Raw genomic sequence first — 22,022 nt, 5'->3', positions numbered from 1 at the left:
TTTTTAGTAGAGATAGGGTTTCACCATATGGCCAGGATGATCTCAATCTCCTGACCTCCTGATCCACCCACCTCAGCCTTCCAAAGTGCTGGGATTACAGGCCTGAGCCACCTCACCTGGCCATACTATCTTTTACTGTCTTAACTTTCCTCTAACTCTCCATTAAAAACGAATGAACATCAACAACAAGAAAAACAAAAACCTCCTATGAACATCATTATTTCTTTAACAATAGCTGTGGGGATTTCTTTGTTTTTGTTTTTGTTTTTGTTTTCCTTCAAATAAAGCTACTGTGTCAGTTTTACTACTTATTCCAGCTTTACCCTTCCTCGTATGACACAGTCTGTTACCCAGGTGTGGTTGAGTGGCATTGCTGTGAGCTGTTCCTTATGGCTCCTGGCTTAGTCATGAGTCCACTGACCACTGGCTTCCAGGCATCTTGTTAGTAGGATAACTGAATTGTGCCCGCGTGGCAATGCAGAGATAGCCCTTGGGTGTCTGTTTTAGATGTCTCTTTGGGCCAGGTGGGTCCATTTATAAGATTTCTCAAGAATCTGAAAGGAACCTCAGAAGAAATGCACTCTTCCCGTCCCTTCTTTTCTGTCTTTTCTCTTTTGATCTAGGAAAATTAAGATTAAACTAAAATTTCTGAGTCATCTCACCCACTTCAAAATTGTTTGGGACTTCTTGGGTATGGAGTGCTGGAGAATGCACTATTTAGTTTTATGTTTCCAATACCTTGTTATTGCCAATAAAGAAATGTGTTTTCTTTTTAAAACTTTTTCTGATTGTCCTCCTTTGAATTGTAGTGATTAAGTTATACGTAACATTTATTACTGAAGAATAGTAATCTAGTAAGCTATACTCCAATAGCTTTCTTACTTATCACTGTCCTTCCAACCTTATCCTCTTTCTCCACCGTCTTCCATTCAGCTGTCTCTTAAAACCTTTCTATAGCTCCCATCTCTGTAAGATAAAGTCAGAGCTCCTCCCTGTGCTATGTGAGCCTCTTCTTGCCCCTCCATCTGACCCTGGTCTGTCTCTCCATCTTCATTGACCTCAGTTGCCTGTGCTGGACGTCAGTCTCTGCTGTAATATAAAGTGCTTCTAATTAGTTCATTTCATGCCTCTGTCTTCTCGACAGTACCGACCCTTTCACCTTCCTTAAGATGCAGTTTGAGCATCATACACGTTTTCGGGAAGGCTTTCCCAGTTACTACCCACAGGCCCCTCCTCTGGGCTCCCGTAATGCTCTCTGTGTACTTTTTTCATAACACTTGAAGTTTATCCTTAAGTTATTTCTCTGACTAAGACTCCTTGACCAACCTGAGGAAGTTACTTGTATTCTTGGAATGGAGTAAGTGCTCAATAAATGTTTGTTGAACTGGACTAAGCTGAAGGCAGCTTACAGGGTTTGGCAAGCTGGGAAATACTCATTATGTTGCTGTTGAGTTTTTTTTAACCATTCAGTTGCTTCTTCCTTTTTCCTATTTTTTTTGATTTTCCTTTTCTAATGTCTGCTGACATTTGACTTTACTATTATTTCAGTTCTCTCTCAACTGGAGCACACCTAGATTGTGTGAGGCTTTACTGTTTTGTTTGTTTGTTTTAATTCTGGCTTTCTATTTGGCAGGTTTCTTAAGGTGAAGCCATTTTAATTTGGCAGGTGTGCTGTTTTTTTAAGATTTAAGATGATATCTGTGAGTTGAAGGGACCTTAAAAATGATTTAGTTTGGCTTACTTATTTTATGGCTCAAGAAACTGAGGCACATGTAGGTTAAATTACCTTTCAAGATCATACAGCTAATGAGTGGGAAGCTCGGACTGCAGTTCATTTCTCCTAACCTTGGGTCTGTACTTCCTTATCACCTCTGTACTAGTTTAGCTCTTGTGTTAATAGCCAGTAAAAAAGCACCTATTTAAATCAGCTATTTAAAACTATATTTTTCTTGTGTTTAAGAACATCTTAGCTAGTTTTTAAATTATAAAATGATACGTTCTGGTAAAAACTCAGGCAGAACAGATAATTTGCATCTTTTGAATTATGAGTAAAAATCTTACCTCTGTTAATTGTGCCTCAGAACAAATTCCAGTGATTATAAACATTCCAGTTAATACTCTGATCTTGCGGGTCTGGATTTGGTTTTGAAGTTTGGAATTAACCTATATTAAATATCAAACATAATGTTACATAGGCCTTTTTTTAAAGGAACCTAGAAAGATAAAAATGAAAGATTCTAATCTAGAGACCATCACTAAAGCCAGAAATCTCTCCCTCACTGAGAAAAAGTGATACTTATATGTTCTGTTGTCTTTGTTAGCAGATTTATGTTTAATAACCTTCAGCATTTTAAATGCAATGAGATCCTTTGCCTTTAGTTAGGTTTTCCCTTCCCTCCCTCAATATGGTAACCATAGAAATATTGAAACTAAACTTTCTTTGTAAATTTTAAATGATGATTTTATTTTGAAGCCTTGTTATTCTGTAGAGTTTAAGGAACATATAAAAAATATCCCTTTGTGTAGAACATAGTAAAACATAAAATTATTTCAAGTGGTTGGCAACTTAGGCCGGGCGCGGTGGCTCAAACCTGTAATCCCAGCACTTTGGGAGGCCGAGATGGGCGGATCATGAGGTCAGGAGATCGAGACCATCCTGGCTAACACGGTGAAACCCCGTCTCTACTAAAAAATACAAAAAAAAAACTAGCCGGGCGAGGTGGCGGGCGCCTGTAGTCCCGGTTACTCGGGAGGCTGAGGCAGGAGAATGGCGGGAACCCGGGAGGCGGAGCTTGCAGTGAGCTGAGATCCGGCCACAGCACTCCAGCCTGGGTGACAGAGCGAGACTCCGTCTCAAAAAAAAAAAAAAAAAAAAAAAAAAAATAGAACTAAAAGAAAAATGTTAAGAAAGTAGCAGTTGTCACGGTGGTTCACGCCTGTAATCCCAGCACTTTGGGAGGCTGAGGGGGGTGGATCACTAGGTCAGGAGTTTGAGACCAGCCTGATCAACATGGTGAAACCCTCGTCTCTGCTTAAAAATCCAAAAATCCCAGCTACTCAGGAAGCCAAGGCAGGAGACTAGCTTGAACCCGGGAAGCAGGGGTTCTAGTGAGTTGAGATCTTGCCACTGCACTCCAGCCTGGGCAACAGAGTGAGACTCTGTCTCAAAAAAAAAAAAAAAAAAAAAAAAGGGAAGTAGCAATTGTCTGTCAGCGGATCAATAAGTACTCCGTAGCTTTCCCCTAGGTATTATAAACTACAGGAAGAAAAATTATGCAGGAGCTGTCCTGTGTTTTATTATAATCTCAAGGACTGATGAAATTTTCTCTTTAGTTTCCGCTAATCAATAAAGTATTTTTACTCTTAGGCACTTTTAGCTGCAGCAATAATTCATCATTTTCTTTCATAAAGTATTCAGTAGTCCCAACATTTTTTTTTGCCTTTGTTCTTAGAGCTTGCGTATCTTTCTACTTTATTTCTAGATCACCATAACAGTAAGTATTTATCATGCCCCTGTACATCTACTATGTATATGAAGTCTTTGTTTTTTCCTTACAAGTGTCTTATTTATAGGAAGACAAGGCAAACATGCCATATATAATGTCATTTTTAGGAGGTTATTTCAATTAGCACATAGAATAAATCATTATTATTTATGCTTGGTATACACTATACATGAACTTTTCTTTTTTAATTTATAGCATTTTTGTTTGTTTGTTTGTTTTGTTTTAGGTTGCCAGAAAGCTTTCCTGAGTTACAGAATTTAACATGTCTTTCTGTAAATGACATCTCACTGCAGTCTCTACCTGAAAATATTGGCAAGTAAGTTTTTTTGTGAAGTTTGGGTAGATCGGGGTGAAAGGGGGTTTATATCATCAGCTCTAGCCTCCTTTCCTTTTAAAGCTCCTATTTGTCGACTCAGAAAGCCATTTACTCATTCTTTAATATGACCTTCAAGAAAGATTATAGCCAGCCTCCTATGTTTTTGCATCTAATTGTCCCTAAATTTTATTGGTTAAAAAGGGTGCTGCTACTTGTTACTAGTAAAAATCCTAAATTGTTTGGAAGTGAAACTGATGTATGGCAAAGTAGTTAATTTAAGCCACGTACTATGTGTCATGTAGGTGGTCAGTAAATACTGGTAGAAACAACCACTCAGTAATTTTAAACCATGCTGGAGAGCCAACAAACAACTCCATTAAAAACGTAAAGTATGTGCTCCTAAAGAACAGCTACGTCTGACAGTATTTGTGAACTGTGGATCCAAGAATAGGGAATGAGAATGGTGTATTTGGAGAGTGGGAGTAGAATTGGGAGAGGAAAGGAATGATATGGGCATATTCCACGTTGCCGGCTTAGAGGTTGTGGAGAACTTAGTCATGGCAAGAAATAGAATCCATTGAAGACAGTGTATGCTGGTGAATAAATGTTCTGTTATACCTTCCCACAGATGAACTAGTTGAATTGTCTTTGCAGACCTTTTTCACTTTTCCAGGGCATACAGTGGGTTAAATCAGGTTGATGCAGTAGCTCATGCTTAACCACTTAAAAATAAAGGTCTGACTTGTCTGCCCTAACCTGGTAGACCAGTGTTCTCTACCATCATAAATGATTTTCCTTGTTTGTAGCTGTCCTGTGTAAGTTCTAAGACAAAACAGAAACTTGCTCTTTGAGAACCACAGTAAGCAGTTGAGCACAGTCTATCTGATATGTCTGTTTTGCAAAAGTTCTCTTTCCAGAGGTTTATAAGAATATTTGCAGACAGCTTTTCCCTCTCCTTCCCATCCTCTTCAGGCAAATGACAACTAGCTGACACCTGTTCAGCCAGCAAGTTGGTGTTTTTCTGAAATGCACCCTGATGTTTTGTCTTTATGCCATTAGACTTGCTAATTAAAAATTGTGCCCTTAAACTCTCAGGAGGAGAAGAAGACAGGAAACCCTCAATACACTCTAGGTTTAAGGTATCAGTTGCAGAGAAAACAGTGGTATTCTATTGTGAATTTCATGCATGTGCAATTCACTTTTGCTGTATCAAGTGTCAGATATTTATAATGTAACAACTTTTGTGCTGGGCATGGTGGCTCACACCTATAATCCCAGCCTTTCGGGAGGCTGAAGTGGGAGGATTCCTTGAGCTCAGGAGTTCAAGACCAGCCTGGGCTATCTTTTGTAGAGATAACCCATCTCTACAAAAACAAACAAACAAAAAATCAGCTGGGCCTGGTGGCATAAGCCTGTAGTCCCAGCTACTTGGAAGGTTGAGGAGGAAGGATCACTTGAGCCCAGAAGGTTGAGGCTGCAGTGAGCTGTGATTGTGCCACTAAATTCCAGCCTGGGTGACAGAGCGACACCCCAACCCCCTTTTTGCCCCCCCACCACACAAAATTCTTAAATACAGTAGCTGTTTAAACACCCAAACTGACGCTGTCCTCCTCTTGCTCCTCAGGATATCTGGAGCTTAATTCCCTTGTTACCTTCCTTTCCGTTCATTCTTAGTCTACAGCTGCCTAGATGGTTCTTCTTTCTAGCCTCCGATTCCTACCTCTCTGCTTTTTTCCCATTTTATGTCTTTTTTAAAAAGTCTTAATGCTTTGATATGAAATATGTTATTAAACCAGAGTGTCCCTCTCCCCCTCTACTGAACTATTTTAATGGAAAGTATAATTTTAGAATATGTTTTTTACAATGTTCATTATTATATATTTTCTGTTAATATCCGTACCTGTTTTTGTCAAAGTTCAAGACGTTTTTGTTTTGTTTGTAGACTTAATCAGCTCCTGTTACCATTATAGCATTGTGGATACTGATTGTTTACTGAATAAAATGCCACTTTGATCTTGAAATTAACTGATTCTTATTAGGTCAGTTTGTGAAATTAAATGAAAAAGAGAGAGAGTTTTCTATTCTTGGTTGTTAGTAATTTTATTACCAGAGCAAGAAACTATGATTTCTTCCTCATGCATACTCAAGTAATGGCCTGTTCTCACATACCAGAAAGAAACAATCAAAGAACAAATTCTTCCTTGGAGAAGATTGGGCACACCTGGTGTCCAAGACCTTGTAGAAAAGGCACTTGAAACAGTGAATTGTTGAGGAAATCTCATATATGCATAAGTGTACTACATTTTAAGCAAATTATTATTTGAAACTTGCAAGCTTTCCTCGTGGGAAGGCTTCATTTGTTTCTCAAAGAATTTCCAAATAGTTTCTTTAGAGCATTTAACACATTTAGTTAACCAATATTTAGTAACCAGTACAACTTCTCGGAGATAGAATTGTTTTGTGTGGAAACATACCTGTTTAATATTCCACAAAATTTGAAAGGACATGGAATGACCATTGGAATGCTTGGTGTGTTATCTTTGTGGAGTCTGATGTGGAATCTTTGCATAAATTACCTCTGCTTATGTGGTCAGATGGGTAAACTACGTTAGCATTGGCCTTTCAAGCATCAGTGAAGACAGGACTTCATTTCTCCTCTTGGCACCTAGCACAGTAGTTGGCATTAACTGGGAAAGCTATGGATGTCTCAAGGACTTGGGCCCCCTCGGGATGGTCAGGGGTACTCAGACTAAGAGGGGAGGGCAAAAGTCTTTATATAGATAGAGTGAGCAGACTTGCAGTGTCTTGAACCTGGGGGCACCTGGACACATCTCCCCCATCACGTGTTTGGTTTGCCTATGGTCAGTTAATTTGAAGAAGTTTTTAGGAGTTGATGGCAGAGCTGGAACTGGACTACGGCTCTCCAGGTCCCGGTCCTGTGTTTTTTCACTACTCCACCCTGCCATTGCCGCAGGACAGTTGGTTCCTGGGGCCCTTGTGGGCTCAGTAACTTTCTTTTAATACTCCTGGAAATATCTAACAGTTCATTTAGTAGGTCCAAACATCTTAATAAGTGTTTATGTCCTAATGACCTGGTAGCTGTTTGAAAAAAGTTATACATATGAGTGGAAAGAATACATATTTTTATTTCATTCTTAAATATTCCCAATTATTCACAGTGAGTCCTCATGTAACATCATCCATAGGTTCTTGAAAACTGTGACATCAAGTGAAACAAAGTATTATGAAGCCGAGTTTACCACAGGCTAATTGATATAAACAAGAGTTAAGTTACAGGGGACTATTTCTGATCAGAAAAACATCATCAAACTTCCAAGCAAAAACCCAAAACACTTCTAATATTAAACACTGACATAAATATGAGCTATACATACATTTAAGAAAGGTTAATAAAAAGAGGTATAATTATTTACCTAATTTTTGGAGAACCTGTAAGGGATGGCAATTATAATGGTGGTGGATTAAGTCAAGGAATAAATGTTTGCAAAGCAAAAATTTTAAGGAGCACTTCCTATGGTGCAGTTCAAAGACATGAATAGGGTAGGCTCGCTGATTATTTTTGTACTGCATCATTTATTTTTGTGCATTTGTATGATTTTCATACACTTTGTTAATTTTTATTTTACAGTAATTTGTATTCATTCATTCATTTTGCGTCCTGCTTATTCCAGTTCAGGTGAATGTTAAAATTTTTTACCTGCCTTGTCTGTTTCCAAACTGGCTGGGGTGTTTCATTTAATGATTGAAATGTTTCATCTTTCATCATGCCTTCCCCAATGATTGACAGGCGAAATAGATCCCAGACTTGCAGGTTCCCTGACCCCTGTCATACCTCCCACACAATAAGTACTTTAGTCCTTTGTCTTTACACAGAAGTGTAGTTGTTCATTGCTTAATTGTATGTATATAACTGGTACATGTACTTGGATCACCTTGTACTCTGATACTACAGGGACCTTGGTTTTCTAACTCTGTTTGTGTCTGTATCTACCCTGGCATTGTTCTCACATACTAAACAAATACACGTGACAAGGTTAAGAGTATTGCCTCCTTTATTCCACTTGCTTCCAACATCACATCATAGGCAGTCAAGTTCAGATTCTGGAAGATTTATGCTGGGATCACTTTAGCCTGTTCCTGTATTGTCACTTTTTTGGCCTGATGCAGTTGTACTCAATTTCTAGAAAAAGTTGTTTAAAAGAAGCAACTATTTAAAAAACAGCTTCTGTTGCTGTAAAGCCTTCCAAGAAAAAATAATTATTGTCTATTAATATTGCTTAATATCTCTGATATAAGGAGCTATTAGGGAGACAATAAATTATTTTTAAGGAAACAAATGCCTTACCAAAAGAACTGGTAAGCTTCTTCCTTTTTAATAATATTCCTTTTTAATAAACATTTCTAACACTTATTTTCCTGCCTTTGTTGCCCGTAGGCTTAGAGCTAATTCTGATAATCAATGAGAACAGCTGTGTTCCTTTTTGTGCGATAAAGGGAGAGGTGATGCTGACAGTCTCAGTGGGGCACGGACTCTTTGAGGTGCATACACTGTCTCATGACACCCTTCCTCCTGAGGCTAGCTTTACCCATCCTGAGATTTATCAGCTTCCTCTGTGAAATGGAGATAAGTGATCTGCCCAGGTGTGCATTGCTGGTGGGTGGTAGAGCTGGCATTTGAATTTAGTTTCTTCCTTGAAGATACTGCATTTTCTTTACTGCCTGCTTCTCATAATGAACACATTAGTGTCTCCCCTCTTTCATGGCCCTAATGTCGTTTCATGAACCTTTTTGCATATTTGCAATTTTAAAAGACTTACTTAAATCCGCTTTAGAAAAAGTTGGGGTATAATTAAGTGAATGACTTTCTGTGTCACTGCAGATGCTGGTTGGCACGGGATAGCACGTAGTGGGGTCTTACTCAGTCAAGTTCCAGGTCTTGGATGGGCTTTCAGAAAACTATCTGAATAAAAAAATTTGGTATTTTAGATATGCCCTTAAAAACAGTGCCTAGCGAATAATGGCTTTTTACTTTACTATCACTAAAAACACTTGTAAGATTCCACTGGTAAGGCCAGGAAGGATAATTTAAGGAGTTTTGAAATGTTGGTACAATGTGTGAATATATTTGTCTTTCAAAATACTGAAAATATTTTTCTTGGGATCAGTTGTATCAGGTTGTACTCAAGCCACACACTTTGTGTTTTACTTTTTAAAAATGAGTTACTGTTCAGATGACATGATCTTATATAGAAACAATCCTAAGAAATCTGTAAAAATTATTAGAGCTAATAAATTAATTCAGGAAGGTAGCAGGATACAAGATTACAAAACAAAAATCAGTTATATTTTTATATATCAGCATTAAACAATTCTACTTACAAAACACTAAAAAGTGTAAAATACTCAGGATAAATTTAACAGAAGAAATGTAGGACACGTCCATGCAAAGTATAAAACATCATTGAAATAATTAAGGAAGACTAAATAAGTGGTAAGATAATGTGTGTTATGGGTTGATACTTAATATTGTTAAGATAGCAGTACTCTACAAGTCTATCTACAGCCCCATCAGAATCCTTACATATATCGTTAATTGATTTTGACAGAGGTATCAAAACAATTCATTGGAGAAAGAATAGTCTTTTTAACAAATGTTGGGAAAACTGACTATGAACATACAAAAGAATGAAGTTATACTCCTACCTCACACCAGACACAAAAACTAAATCAAAATCAGAGATCTGAATATAAGAGCTAAAACTGTAAAAGTCCTCGCCGGGTGCAGTGGCTCATGCCTGTACTCCTAGCACTTTGGGAGGCCGAGGCGGGCAGATCACGAGGTCAGGAGATCAAGACCATCCTGGCTAACACGGTGAAACACCGTCTCTACTAAAAATACAAAAAATTAGCCAGGCATGGTGGTGGGTGCCTGTAGTCCCAGCTACTCAGGAGGCTGAGGCAGGAGAATGGCGTGAACCCAGGAGGCGGAGCTTGCAGTGAGCTGAGATCACGCCACTGCACTCCAGTCTGACTGACACAGCAAGACTCCGTCTCAAAAAACAAACAAACAAACAAACAAACAAAAAAACGGTAAAAGTCTTATAAGAAAACAGGGGTAAATATTTGTGACATTGGATTAGGCAGTGGTTTCTTAGCTATGACACCAAAGTCTGTGTAACAAAAGAAAAAATAGATAAATTGGATTGCATCAAAATTTAAAACGTGTGTGCATCAAAGAATACTATCATGAAAGTGAAAAGACAACACACAGAATGGGAGAAAATATTTGCAAATCATATATCTTATCAGAGTCTAGTTACCAGAATATATTTAGATCTCTTACAACTTCGTAATAAAAGAACCAACTTAAAAATGGGCAAAGGATTCGAATAGGCATTTCTTCAGAGAAGATATACAAATAACCAATAAGCATATGAAAAGATGTTTAACAACATTAGTCATCAGGAAAATGCAAGTCAAAACCACAATGAGATACTACTTTATACCCTCTGGGAAGATTATAATTAAAAAGATAAATGCTAACAAGTGTTATTGAGGATGCAGAGAAATTGAAACCCTCATATGTTGTTGATGGGAGTGTAGAATGGTTTAGCCCCTTTGTAAAACAGTTTGGGGAGGTTCTCCTTAAAATTGAACATAGTTACCATGTGACCCAGCCATTCCATTCCTAGCTATGTATACTCAAAAGAATTGGAAACCTAGGAGGGTTATTATTGACATTATTTATAATAACAAAGGTAGAAACAACTGAAATTTTCATCAGTGGGTAAGTGGACAAACAAAATGTGGCATATGTATACAATGAAATAGTATTCCTGGATGAACTTTGAAAACATGTTAAGTAAAAGAAGCCAGACACAAACAATCACATATTCTATGACTCACTTTTTACAAAATGCATACTATAGTCAACTCCACAGAGACAGAAATTAAATTATTGGTTGTTGGGGGTTGTGGGGTGGAGGAAGATGATAAAGAATGACTTCTAATGAGTATGGATTTTCTTTTCGGTATGATGAAAATTTTCTGGATTAGATAGTGGTGATGTTTATATACCTTCTGAATAAATATATTAAAGACCACCAAACTGTACACTTTCAAAGGTGAATTTCATAGTTTGTGAATTATGTCTCATGTATGTAAAAAGAATGGACCTTAGGCAAATTTGAAGCTGGGTACTGCTGCAGGGTGATGTTATACCTGGGAAACCGACCCCGTTTATTTTTACAGGAAATGCTCTATAATGTAACCTTACAAGTAGTGTGCTAAGATCATTTTGTTTAGTTACTTGCACGTGGTGATCAGGCAAGTGCACATAGCCAGAGTCTCCAAAATGCTCAAGTGATGCAGAGAGAGAGTGGAGGTCGAGAGGACATAAAAACTCAGGTGGCAACTGATGGAAAATTCTGAAGATCTGGGAAGCCTATGGTGGTGTCTGAGAGCATGCTGCTTTGTCTTTAGTTGATATGCCCTTCCATGAGATTCCATATCCTTTACCATTAAAGAAATGAATACCCTCCAATATGTTAGCCTAAATATCTCTACTCCCTGTTTAACTGAACTGTCTTCTCCAAAAATAGCATTCTTAGAGGAGAAGTAATATATGTGATGAAATAGTCCAGTACCCGAGACAGTTATTCAGTCACTAAATAGTCATTATCAATAAACATTTAATTATTCCAAGTTGCTGATAGAAGTAGCATGAGTAAGCCCTAGGTTCTCTGGCAGATTGAACTAGAGCGTGTGGGTCTGATTTTATGTCTGCTGAGTCTGCTGCCCTTGGGAATGGTGACCTTAATTTGAGTGAGCTTGAACTAAGTGAGCCATGTGGCCCCCACTCACAAGGCCTAGTGCTAGGCAGCTTACCTATATCATAAGTGCATGCTGCCTAAAAGGAGTAAATCCTTTTTTTGAAAACTATTACCATATTTAATGTTCTTTTTTGAGGTCTGAGAATTACTATAAAATATTTATTATTTCAAAAACAAAAAGATTTAAAAAAAAAAAAGTTTTCTAGAGCAAAGCCACCATAAGAAAATTTGTAACCAGAGGTTTCTTGAATACTAATTTGATGTTGAAAGAGTAGAAATATTATGATTGTATAAGCAACTCCCTATTCCCCCATTAATAGTTTTTCCAAATCAAATAATGTTGCCCTAAGTAGTTGTTGTTTTATATATTAATGGTTTTATAGTGAACCGCCACTTGTTTGTTTGGTCTACCTTAATGTGTTTTACTCTTTATTTTCTTAATGATTTTGGCCGCTAAAATGGAAAAAAATTAACTCAAGTGGTTTAAAAAGGGATTTGCAAACATAGTGGAGAACAGATGTAAATTCCTTAAAGTAACCATTCATACAGTCACTGAAATAGAATCCTAAAAATACAGTTGGCCTACATTCTGACTTACAAAAGAGTACAACTTTTGTCCCTGCTATTATGAACAGTGTGAAACATTAAGAATTAGTGTGCTGAGAAGAAATACTTCATGCACTCTTTTCCTGCAGGAGCTTGTTAGGTGTGTTCCCCTGCCCCCCAACTTCCTTTGTTGGTAAAAATGGTAGGGATTGACAGGGAGGATAGAAAGTCATGTTTTTTTTGGTAGGAGGAGGAAGAAGAGGTCATTCCAGCAGTATTATGTAGAAATTAATTTGTCAGAAATTAAAGTTGAAGGATGAAATCTTTGTTAATAGGGTTCTAGTTAAAACAAGGTATCCATAGACAGTAAGATACTGTGCAATTGTTGACAAAATACTGGTATGTACAAATAAAAAATGAGACCAAAAAATTCTGGTAAGTGAGGAAAGCAAAGTGCCAGATATATGCAGAATGCTACCTTTCTTGTAAAAAAAAAAAAAAAAAAAAAAAAAAAAGGAAAAGAGGGAGAGAGACTATATACATTCACACCTAAAGATTAAAGAAAGCCCCACATGAACACATGAATCCATACAAAATTTTTAAATTTTTAAGGTAATTTCCTCTGAAAACGTTTGGTGTTGGGAAGCTGGATTGATGTGGGAAAAGAAGGAACTCTTTACTGAATATATTGTAAATATATATAAATTGGCCGGGCGTGATGGCTCATGCCTGTAATCCCAGCACTTTGGGCAGGCCTAGGTAGGCGGATCACCTGAGGTCAGGAGTTCGAGACCAGCCAGGCCAACCATCTGGTCTGGTGAAACTCCATCTCTATTAAAAATATAAAAATTAACCAGGTGTGGTGGTGCATGCCTGTAGTCCCAGCTACTTGGAAGGCAGGGGCAGGAGAATCACTTGAACCCAGGAGACGGAGGTTGCAGTGAGCCAAGATCACACCACTGCACTCTAGCCTGGGTGACAGAGTGAGATTCTGTCTCAAAAAAAAAAAAAAAAAAAAAAAATATATATATATATATATATATATATATATATATATATATATATATATATAGTGTGTGTGTGTGTGTATATATATACGTATATATATACACACACATAAAAATAAATATGTATATCCATAAATATGTTATTACCTATTTGCAAAATTGACATACCAACTCAAGAGTGAGAGGCAGCACAACATAGTGGTTAAGAATGCAGATTCCCTGGTGAATCCTGGCATTTCTACTTGGCAATTTTGTGAGACCTTGTTCAAGCTTCCTCTCTGTGCCTCAGTTTTCTCATCTGATAAGTTAATTCTCATAAAGAAGTTATAACAAAATTTGTCATATAATAAGTTGCCAGTATTAGTAGTAGAACTATTAAAGTGTTAAATTTTTAAAATCACATTTGTAAAAGTATTAGAAATGCCTGATTCTTTCTTGTACCTCTGTAATACCATGTTTAACTGAAATAGCGGATGAAGGCCTGTGGAGTTTGGGTTTCCCTCTCTCTCTCTTGACCTTCTGATTAAGAGCTTGGGCTCTTCAGTACACAGGATGAGGTTCAGATCCCACTCCCGAAGCTGCTCAGGAGCATGTTCCTTATGGGGTGCTGTAAGAGATGTGAAGATACTTGAATTCAGTGGGTTGCTTTGATGGGACAGGTACTTGATTGAAGATATTGTATTCTGAAAGACCAGAAGAGGAGATTATTCATTCATTCACTTTTGTGTTAATGTCTCTGTTCCAATTCTGCATTTAGGCTGGTTCGGTTTTATGTCAGCTCTGTTACTACAACAATTTGGAGAACCATGTTCTGGAGTGGGCTGGTTGGGTTCTGCATTTTGGTGAAGGACTGTCCAAGGCAAGCTACTGATGTGAACCAAACCCATAGTTTCATTCTAGCATCACTTAGTGATACTTGGAACTGAGAATGATGTGTGCAGATTATGCTGTGAGGTTTGTGCTCATACAGGAGGTAGGAGTCTGTAGTCAAAGCCTTTGTTTGCTTTCTGTTTCTTCCAGTCCAGCTATGGACAATGTTTGATGAGTTAAAAATTGGCCAATGCCAGATGCGGGGCCTATCCTTCAAGGAGTTTTTTAGTAGTGGAGATGACGTCTGTGATTAGTAGCATCTTGTAGCAATCTTTTTGAAGACCCTGACTCAAGGCACACACATTTGTAAGGTACCCAGCTGCACTTAGGGACAAAGGGTGTCTTAAGGAAATAAGGCAAGAAACTGGTTCTGTTAACTTGAAGGGAAAATGTATTATGCTGTAATTGCCATAATAGATATGATTATATTTATTTTAGGGAAAATCGAGATTCAGCAATAAACACCTCAGGCAAGCAAACCTAGCTAGTGAGGGACAAGCGGGATTCAAGCCTGGGCCCCAGGCCTCTCAGATTCCATGTGCTCTTTTTAGAGTGGCTTTCATCAGTGGGTCTATAGAATCTGATGGTAATATCTAAGTTTCTTTATTTTAAATAGTTTAAAATAATTGGGGAAGTATTACCTCAGAGTATAAGGATATTACTTTATATACAGGTTGAGCACTCCAGGTCCAAAAATCTGAAATCTGAAATGCCCCCAAATCTGAAACTTTATGAGTGCCGAGCATTTGCTCAAAGGAAATACTCATTGGAGCATTTTGGATTTCAGATTAAGTATATCACAAATACTCCAAAATCCAAAATTTGAAACACTCACAGTTCCAAGCATTTCAGATAAGGGATACTTAGCCTGTACTTTAAGTTAATTTTTACTTTTGAAATATTATAAAAATATGATATTTTTGGTTGTTGATGTATCACCCATACATCCACATTTTATTTACTTCCCCCAACCAGTAGAAACTAAGAGGTTTTGTAGCCAGAGCTTTTTTACTTAGCAGGATATTATATCTGGGTGTTAGCATGATGGGGGGTAGGGCATTTCAGCAGCATTTTTGCTCAAGTGTTGTTTGCTTCTAGTAACTGTGGCCTGTGCCATTTGCTCTCAAGACAAAATTTAAAGATAATTTTAAAGTGTGTATCACATTCTTAAAATCAAACAGCAAAAATTCCAGTGTCTCTTGGTGTGTTTAAAAAGGTAAGACTTGGGCCGGGTGCGGTGGCTCAAGCCTGTAATCCCAGCACTTTGGGAGGCCGAGACGGGTGGATCACGAGGTCAGGAGATCGAGACCATCCTGGCTAACACGGTGAAACCCCGTCTCTACTAAAAAAAAATACAAAAAACTAGCCGGGCGAGGTGGCGGGCGCCTGTAGTCCCAGCTACTCGGGAGGCTGAGGCAGGAGAATGGCGTGAACCCCGGAGGCGGAGCTTGCAGTGAGCTGAGATCCAGCCACTGTACTCCAGCCTAGGTGGCAGAGCGAGACTCCGTCTCAAAAAAAAAAAAAAAAAGGTAAGACTTAAGTGTATACCTAAAACTGAGAGGTGTTTTTCAAATTAAAATGAGAGAGTTCTGAAGAACAGAGACACCTGGAGATGCCTCAGTCAGTGAGGGTGAGGGCAGAAGCTTTGGCATTTGGCCAGGGTCGAATAGTGGTTTTACCTATTTCTAACAAGTGGGCCTCACACAAAACCTCACGGTCCTAATCATGTCATGGTAGCATCAACTTGCTGGGTCATTACTAACCAGATGAGATGGCTCATGGAAGGTGCCCTGCACAGCTCCTTCTGCCTGAGCAGGCAGGGTTCTCCCCATTGGCTGTGGTCTATGTTTCAGGCAGGAGATGCTGAGACCATGGCTGTGGAAACTTGGCACAACACTCAGCATGAGGCTGTGTGAAACTGGTGCTTTCAGTGATCCCCAGTGAGTCAAGTTTTTGATGCAAAGAAGGACATTTTCCTTCTTTCATTAGTGGGTCTCCTTGGTTTGTTAAAATAGGTGTGAAAGTAATGGATACTGAATAGATAAAATGACAATCCTAATGTTGATTTTTAAAATTTAAATGTGAAAATAGCCCAGGAATTACTGTCTTCTTAATGAAACTGGTTAGGCGTTACATGGAAATTTAAAACTGAAAACAAAGCCCTTTGTTTTTAAATTTTTACTTTTTAAGTAAAATTATTATTTACAGATTGCTTTTGGAAGGAGATACTGAGTGGTGTACATCTCATCCTCCTCCCCTTCTCTTTGTTGTTTCTTCTACGTAAACACTTGGTCAAGAGAAAGTAGAACTAGAGAACTGCAAGTCCGCACCGAGTTACATTTGATTTGAAGGACGCTGGTGTTAGTTTCATGGTGACATATTAGCAGGGAGTTTGTTTTTTAAAAAATAAATTGAAAGTTTTGTTCTTGCTTTAAGTATTAAAATTATTTGGTTTTGTAAAATTGGAGAAGATGCAGGATTTGTACATTTCATAGTACAGTTAAAATATATATTTTTCTGGCAAACAGGTTTTAAGCATGTATGTACACTGTTCATTTAAATTTACATTTCTGGATGTTATAAAACCAGCCTTGTTAGTACATGTGATTCTGGCTTTTTGGTTGGAAGGAGGGAGAATGGAGGATTAAGGCAGATTAGAGTGTTGGGATAATGTCTGACTTTTTGTGTTCTGTGCGCTCAGAAATGAAATTCCTCCATATCTGGATGTTACTATGGTGATATTAGCAAAATGTGACTTTTTGGTTGGTATAGTTACTACAGTGCTTGTAGGGGCAATATACTGAGTCACTGATTTCCTGAATCAATATGTTTTGCCAGTGCTGACACAACTTCATGAGGGTTTCTGGTGATGCAGAATTGCCACTGCCTGTCAAGATTTGCCCCATCTGTCAAACATCTGTCCCATTCCACTGTGCTCCTAATAGACTGGATTACACCCGAGAGGCTGGAGAATCAGATGAAGAGAGCCTCATGCTAGGGTTTAATAAGAATAAAAGCAATATTATTATAGCTACCATTTATTAAATCAGTCTGTGTTCCAGGCACTGTGCAAGATGCATTATGACATTATCCTGAATGCATTTAAATGGAAGTTACTTCCTAAGCTTAGCTGCCGCTTGCTGCATGAATTTATGATCTTAAGTAGATGAACTTGGACTCTCTGGACTGAGATGCCCCCTACTTTAAAACAGGGATGATCTCTCACTGATACTGGGAAGAAGAGCTCTGAGCTCTGCAAGATTAAAGGTGCTACTGTTTTTATGGTAACAGTGCATTTTTGGCATTTGAAAGTCTATAGACGCACACATTCAGCTTCTATCTCAGCCCTGAGAATGGTTGTGTTTTATTGGCTGATGAGTTATTTCCACATATCACATATAAAGGTATTTGAATGAAGGTGCTTTGTAGTCATGACACACTACTCTTTTATTAATTATTAATACCTTAAGATTACAATTTGAGAGGTCGAGATGGTATTGTTTTTAATGGGTGTGGGTGGTGGTGGTGATAGGCATTTTTACCCTGGGAAGTGACCTACTAGGTTTTATTAAGTGTTGCAATTTGTCCAGTATGTGTATGGGGGAGGGGAGGTAGGAAGAATCTCAGGAATTTCTCTTATACTTTTTTTTCCTTCTGTTCATTTCTAGTCTTTATAACCTGGCTTCACTGGAACTGAGAGAGAATCTTCTTACATATCTTCCTGAGTGAGTCTTTAGGGAAAATAAGAGGAGATTTTGTGCAGAATGAATTTAAGTATTTTTTAAAAAACAGGACTACAGTATTATGTCAAAAAATTTGTGTGTTTTGGGAAGTTTGGGGGATGCCAACCGGCCTTTTCTTAACAGTCCTTCCTGTGCAATATTTTTTACCATAGAAATCAAATTGGACCTTATTTTTGAAGCTACTCCAAGTGAGGGATACTATATTGCTCGGCATTTCTAAGTATTCTCTAAGTGCGCTTTGTTTATTTTTTAAAATAGCTCTCTTACCCAGCTTCGGAGACTAGAAGAACTTGATTTAGGAAACAATGAAATATATAATTTGGTAAGTCCGTATTTGAGATTTGAATTTAACTTTGTTTTTAGTTATGATCGCACAGTAGTTGAGGGAGTTCTATGGGGATCTATACGAAGCCAGTATTTCCATAGATGTAGCTTGGGAACACTAGAGAACCAGCTTCATTTCACACAAGTTAGGAATTATGATTCATGGGTAGGGGAGGTCAGGACTAGAGATGATGGACATAGGTGGAAACAACTGGCATTCTTGAGGAAAGTTTGGGCACTTTGAGGAAAGGGACTCGATGTTAAGAGAAGTACCAGTGAACATCTGCTAAGGTACCCAGTTGTTAACAGATGAATTCAGATTCTTTCTTTCTTCGGGGAAGACTGAAAATTGAATCTTTGTTACCATACCTTTTGTTTCCTTTTGTTTTAGCCAGAATCAATCGGAGCCCTCTTACATCTAAAAGATCTCTGGTTGGATGGAAATCAGCTGTCAGAATTACCTCAGGTAAGTGGTAATTTCACAGTGTCTCCCCAGAATGTAAAACAGCAACAATAAGCTTTGAGTATTTCCTGCTGCCACATAAGGTTCGCTATAAAAGGATCTTGAAAACCAAAAACATTGATTGGAAAAAGCACATTTGGGAAAACATATTGAGCATGTATCATTCTCCATTGCCATATGAAAACTGAAAACCTCAACCCACCATTTGTAAATGTAGTAAATATTTACTTTAGTTTGTGAAATCTGTTTTTTATTGTGTCCTTGCTACCCATATAGCTTACTTCAAGCCCAGCAGGTTAGTAAATTGCCAGGACCCATGATTCTGATGGTGTACCTTTCTGCCACTCCGTGATGTGCCAAGTGCTTTTGGGATAATTTGACCATGTTTTGCCCTGTAATAGTTCGTGTTAAAGCAATGTTAAATGCTTTTATTTCATATTTTTCCAAATGTTTCTTATGGTTTAGCTGGCATGTCATAGTGTTCAGGCCTTTCCTACTGTTCCCAAGTGGAAGAACCACGTGCCAAATGAAGTGGAGTCTTGTGTAGACTTCTGAGCACATAGTTATCTTGTGGAGTCCTAGCAGACGGGCCTACATTCTGAGACAGAAACTGAGAAACCTAACACAAACAAAAACCAACAGGCATTTTCCTCTTGTATTTTTTTCTCCAACTGTTACTGAATTTTATTCTTTCGTGTCTCTCATAGCCAGTTTTTCATATGACCAGTTGTAAGGCTCTGTACTTTCAGTGGGGAATGCCATATCAATGCAGGGAACCCTAATACTAGAAGAAAGCACTTTAGTAAATTTTTAGTTGTTATAGCGCTGAAGTTGCCATGATGTCACCTAATGACTAATGGAACTAAGGAACTAATTTAAGTCTGTTTATGAGATCTTGGCTACAACTGGGGAAAGGAGACAGATTAGCAACTCTTGTGGGTAGAGTTCGATTAGTACTTGGATTTTTCTAGGAAATATATGGGACATCCTGGTTGGGAGAATGCTAGTTACTTTAGAAGTCCAAGGATGGCAGAAAAATATCATGACATTATCAGGAAAGTAATAAATCTGTGGGACATAAAGGGGAAAGGAAAGAGTTGCGTATGTTCAGATGTGTGTAAATGACTTTGTGCAGAGTGTGATATTCTAAATACAAAGAAATTAAAATTGCAATGATTGTGCTGTGAATGGTTATTTAAAAATGTCATTTGCTCCTATAGTATAAATTTGTGTTAAATCAGCATTAAACACACAAAAAAGTCTCAAATAATTAGAATGATTTTTCTTATCTTCAATGATAATGGAAAGAGAAGGATAAAAAGGCATTGTTAAAAGGAGTTAATGAAGAGTAGAACAACTTCAGGGATCTGGTCTGAAATTAGTAGAAATCTAGTCTAGTTTCCTTTAGACAGGAAATACAGGGACAGGATCATAAGGCAATATCAGGTGGATGATAAGCTGAAAAGAATAGATCAGACCAAATTAAATGTAGATGGAGGGATTTGTACTTATGTAGACATCAGGGAGCCACAAGATATTTTTTGAATAGAAGGTCATCCAGTTATAGGACGAGAACTGGCTGTGTTTCAGGAAGGAAATGAGGAAGCACAGTTTATGGAATGGTCTCAGGAACGGGGAGTTAAGACTAGAGCCCAAGAGGCAGAACTGACAGTCAAGGTAAGGGAGTAATGAGGGTAAGATTTAATATTGGGAAGTGGAATGGAAAAGTGGAGGCAGTGATAAGAGAGAAAGCTTGGACTTTGGGAATGGAAAGAAAGGTAGGTCTTGAATAGAATGTTAGACTCATGGAGGTACTTTACCTTATCCTGGTAGACTGTTTTCACTAAAGGCAGTATGCTGCTTTTAATGTTAAAGGTACAGATAGATCTGTATGTTTCAGTTTTGCTGGGGAGCAATTGCATTGATGTTTGTGCCAACAAATGCTACCTGTCATGGAAGAAAATACAAAGTAGGTAGGTTCTTACCAGAGGAAATCCCAGGGTCACCCTACAGTGTAAGCTACTTAGATTAGTTCCAAACTTGAAAAGCTAAATTCTAGCCTCCTTTTCCTTTTATGATTGTGTGACCTTGTAGTTGTTTGTTCTCCTGTATCTTTACCTATTAAGTGGGAATGATTCCTTGCCTGCCTGAAAGGTGGAGGGCTTTTTGTCCCTGCCAGCTCTGTGTCTGTGATTCATACAACTTCGCACTTTCATTGGAAGGGGATCTAGGAATTTGCCCCTGCCTTCAGATTTGGATTCATGCTAAAGATAACATCCTTAGGACCGCCCTGGGATTTAATTGTGAAAAACCACTGGAACAAATGCCTCTGCACTGTGGCAGGTTTAAGTGTGCGTTTATTTTTCCATGTCATTGTTATAGGAAATAGGAAATCTGAAGAACCTGCTGTGCTTAGATGTTTCTGAAAACAGGTTGGAAAGACTTCCTGAAGAAATCAGTGGCCTGACTTCATTAACGGATTTAGTCATTTCCCAGAACTTATTAGAAACTATTCCGGATGGCATTGGTAAGCATTGGAAATCACTAACTGCTAAACATACTGCCTGCCGTCATCTTGAGCATTTGGAGCACACTTTGATCCTTTGGTCACCACTTTCAGATGCTGAGAATGTGGCTCCTTAAAGTCTCCTTGCTGTTTGTTTTTAAAGAAGGAAAGCAAAGAGCATTTATTACAGCAGAAGTTTCTCTATATGCAGATGTTTCTGTCATCCTGGGTTGGTATCTACCTGCTTAAAAGTAACTGCTGTCATTACTTTTAAGCATTGATTCATCTTTACTTCATCTATGTCTTCTCCCAATGATTTCATGAGGGATTAATTACCCCAAGTAATAAAATGTATTTAAGGCATATGAGCAGTCACTAAGAAATTTCTACTTTGGCATCCTAATAGCTTATTTATTTTTATTTATTTATTTTTTTAAGATGGAGTCTTGCTCTGTCACCCAGGCTGGAGTGCAGTGGCGCGATCTCGACTCACTGCAAGCTCTGCCTCCCGGGTTCATGCCATTCTCTTGCCTCAGCCTCCCAAGTAGCTGGGACTACAGGCGCCTGCCACCACACCCGGCTAATTTTTTTTGTATTTTTTAGTAGAGACGGGTTTTCACCGTGTTAGCCAGGATGGTCTCGATCTCCTGACCTTGTGATCCACCTGCCTCAGCCTTCCAAAGTGTTGGGATTACAGGCGTGAGCCACTGTGCCCGGCCAGCATCCTAATAGTTTATGAGAAAATAACTGACTTATTCCATGACCTCAGGGAGGTGCTGGAAGAGTGGCATAACTGAATTGAACCTTTGTTTAGTACATCGATAATCCTTTAACCATTCTGTGCTATTTTCTTTAAAAACAATCAATCCAGACATTTTCTTTACTATG

General features: G+C 38.2%; 1 protein-coding gene across 2 annotated transcripts in view; it reads left to right on the top strand.

The window, feature by feature from the left end:
- LOC105490836 (leucine rich repeat containing 1) overlaps nucleotides 1–22,022 on the top strand; it is a 129,585-nt gene that overhangs the window by 83,452 nt on the left and 24,111 nt on the right. For both annotated transcript variants that reach the window (XM_011756789.3, XM_011756790.2), the window contains exons 4-8: nucleotides 3,733–3,822; nucleotides 17,767–17,823; nucleotides 18,100–18,163; nucleotides 18,557–18,631; nucleotides 21,011–21,155. In XM_011756789.3, the coding sequence (XP_011755091.1) occupies nucleotides 3,733–3,822; nucleotides 17,767–17,823; nucleotides 18,100–18,163; nucleotides 18,557–18,631; nucleotides 21,011–21,155 (431 nt within the window). The remainder of the gene's footprint in view (nucleotides 1–3,732; nucleotides 3,823–17,766; nucleotides 17,824–18,099; nucleotides 18,164–18,556; nucleotides 18,632–21,010; nucleotides 21,156–22,022) is intronic.

The sequence above is a fragment of the Macaca nemestrina genome, chromosome 5 (genome assembly GCF_043159975.1).
Source record: "Macaca nemestrina isolate mMacNem1 chromosome 5, mMacNem.hap1, whole genome shotgun sequence".
NCBI lineage: Eukaryota > Metazoa > Chordata > Mammalia > Primates > Cercopithecidae > Macaca > Macaca nemestrina.
This window is presented reverse-complemented; position numbering and strand designations above follow the sequence as displayed.